The sequence below is a fragment of the Cyprinodon variegatus genome, unplaced genomic scaffold (genome assembly GCF_000732505.1).
Source record: "Cyprinodon variegatus isolate N-32 unplaced genomic scaffold, C_variegatus-1.0 Scaffold1260, whole genome shotgun sequence".
Lineage (NCBI taxonomy): Eukaryota > Metazoa > Chordata > Actinopteri > Cyprinodontiformes > Cyprinodontidae > Cyprinodon > Cyprinodon variegatus.
Window position 1 is genome coordinate 128,361 of NW_015151713.1, and position 1,420 is coordinate 129,780.

The following is a 1,420-nucleotide window of genomic DNA, read 5'->3' on the forward strand; positions in this document are numbered from 1 at the left end:
TGACCCGTAACCCTCCTGGATCTGACCCGTAACCCTCCTGGATCTGACCCGTAACCCTCCTGGATCTGACCTGTAACCCTCCTGGATCTGACCTGTAACTGACCCCACTGATCCTGTACCAGATCCTGAGAGACCATCTGAGGTTATTTTAGGGTCGTCTGAATGAATAATGAGTCCAGAGCCAATCATCTTCGTTACAGTGAGGAGTTGAACTAACAGCCTGGGTCTCCATGCGCGTGAAGATGACATTGAGCATCTGAGTGAGGGTGGCCTTGGCTGTGGTCTGGTTGATGAGGTTGCGGCTGGCCAGGTAGATGTTGTAACAGGTCCTGACGGTGAGCAGCACCGTGCCCTCGTGGATCTCTATGTGCGGGGAGGTCACTGCTGTCAGCAGAGCCTGGACAGACGCCAGAGGAAGAAAACGTTAGCAGACAGGATGTGTTCAGAGCACGCTGCCCTGCTGAGTCACCGCTCCACTTCCCCTTCAGCTTCACTACTGCATCAGTTCACCGCTATATGGTGGATCTACTCTCAGGTCTGCATCTAACATAAACAGAGAAGACTGCAGAACATCAGCATCCAGTTCTAACAATCAGGTTGGTTGCAGGGCCAAGGACGGCCTGAATGATCTCCACAGATCCTCAGATAGATGATGGAGAGGTTCAGGCTGCACCAGTTTATCAGAAACACGCCTGCTTTCAGACAAAGAGCTAAACAGCAGCAGGCATGTCTGATTGATCCGGGCAGCATCTAAAGGTTCCAGGTTCTGTTAAAGAGAACATCTCCCAGGGACCCTTCCCCGGACATAGAAGCAGCTGCTCCTACCTTGATGATCTGGAGCTGGACTCCCTCGTCCGTCTGTGGACCCTGGAAGCAGTTGCAGATGGTTTCCACCAGCCGGTCGATGAGCCTCTTACCCGGCGTTTTGCTGTCGGGGGCGTTGCCGGTGATGTGACCGTATGCTATCAGCTTCTGCAGAGGGGAGGGCAGCAGAGGTAGATTCAGGGTCTGAGTTTCTGATGATCCCAGATCTGCAGTTTGACGCTGTGATCAATGTTTCATGCTAAAACCGCAGGTTAGGCCGCTGTCACAACTCGCCATTTAGCCGACGTACTCCCACCGTCCCAGAATCTCCTAAACGCTGCCATACGCTTATTTTTCTATGTATTTCTGTTTTATTTTGGGCGTATAAATAGAGCTTTCCTAAGGAGTCCAGAACTTCTGTCCAACGACATGCATTATGAAGCATCAGTCAAAGCTGCTCCCCTCAGGTGCATTGGAGGCTCCGGTCTGCATAAAAGGATGTCTTCGATCGCGGTATTAACCAGGCTGCTGTTTACCGCCCGCCTTAAAAAAACAGATAAATAAAAAGTAAAGAAAGCAGGTTTCTGGTGTCAGCAGATTTGAGCGTCATGTCTGC

General features: G+C 51.3%; 1 protein-coding gene across 1 annotated transcript in view; it reads right to left on the reverse strand.

Annotated features, from left to right (window-relative positions):
- LOC107102472 (brefeldin A-inhibited guanine nucleotide-exchange protein 2-like) overlaps positions 1–1,420 on the reverse strand; it is a 43,828-nt gene that overhangs the window by 28,197 nt on the left and 14,211 nt on the right. The window contains exons 4-5 of the mRNA XM_015401797.1: positions 826–972; positions 218–397 (exon numbers count right to left, since the gene is read on the reverse strand). Of these exons, the coding sequence (XP_015257283.1) occupies positions 218–397; positions 826–972 (327 nt within the window). The remainder of the gene's footprint in view (positions 1–217; positions 398–825; positions 973–1,420) is intronic.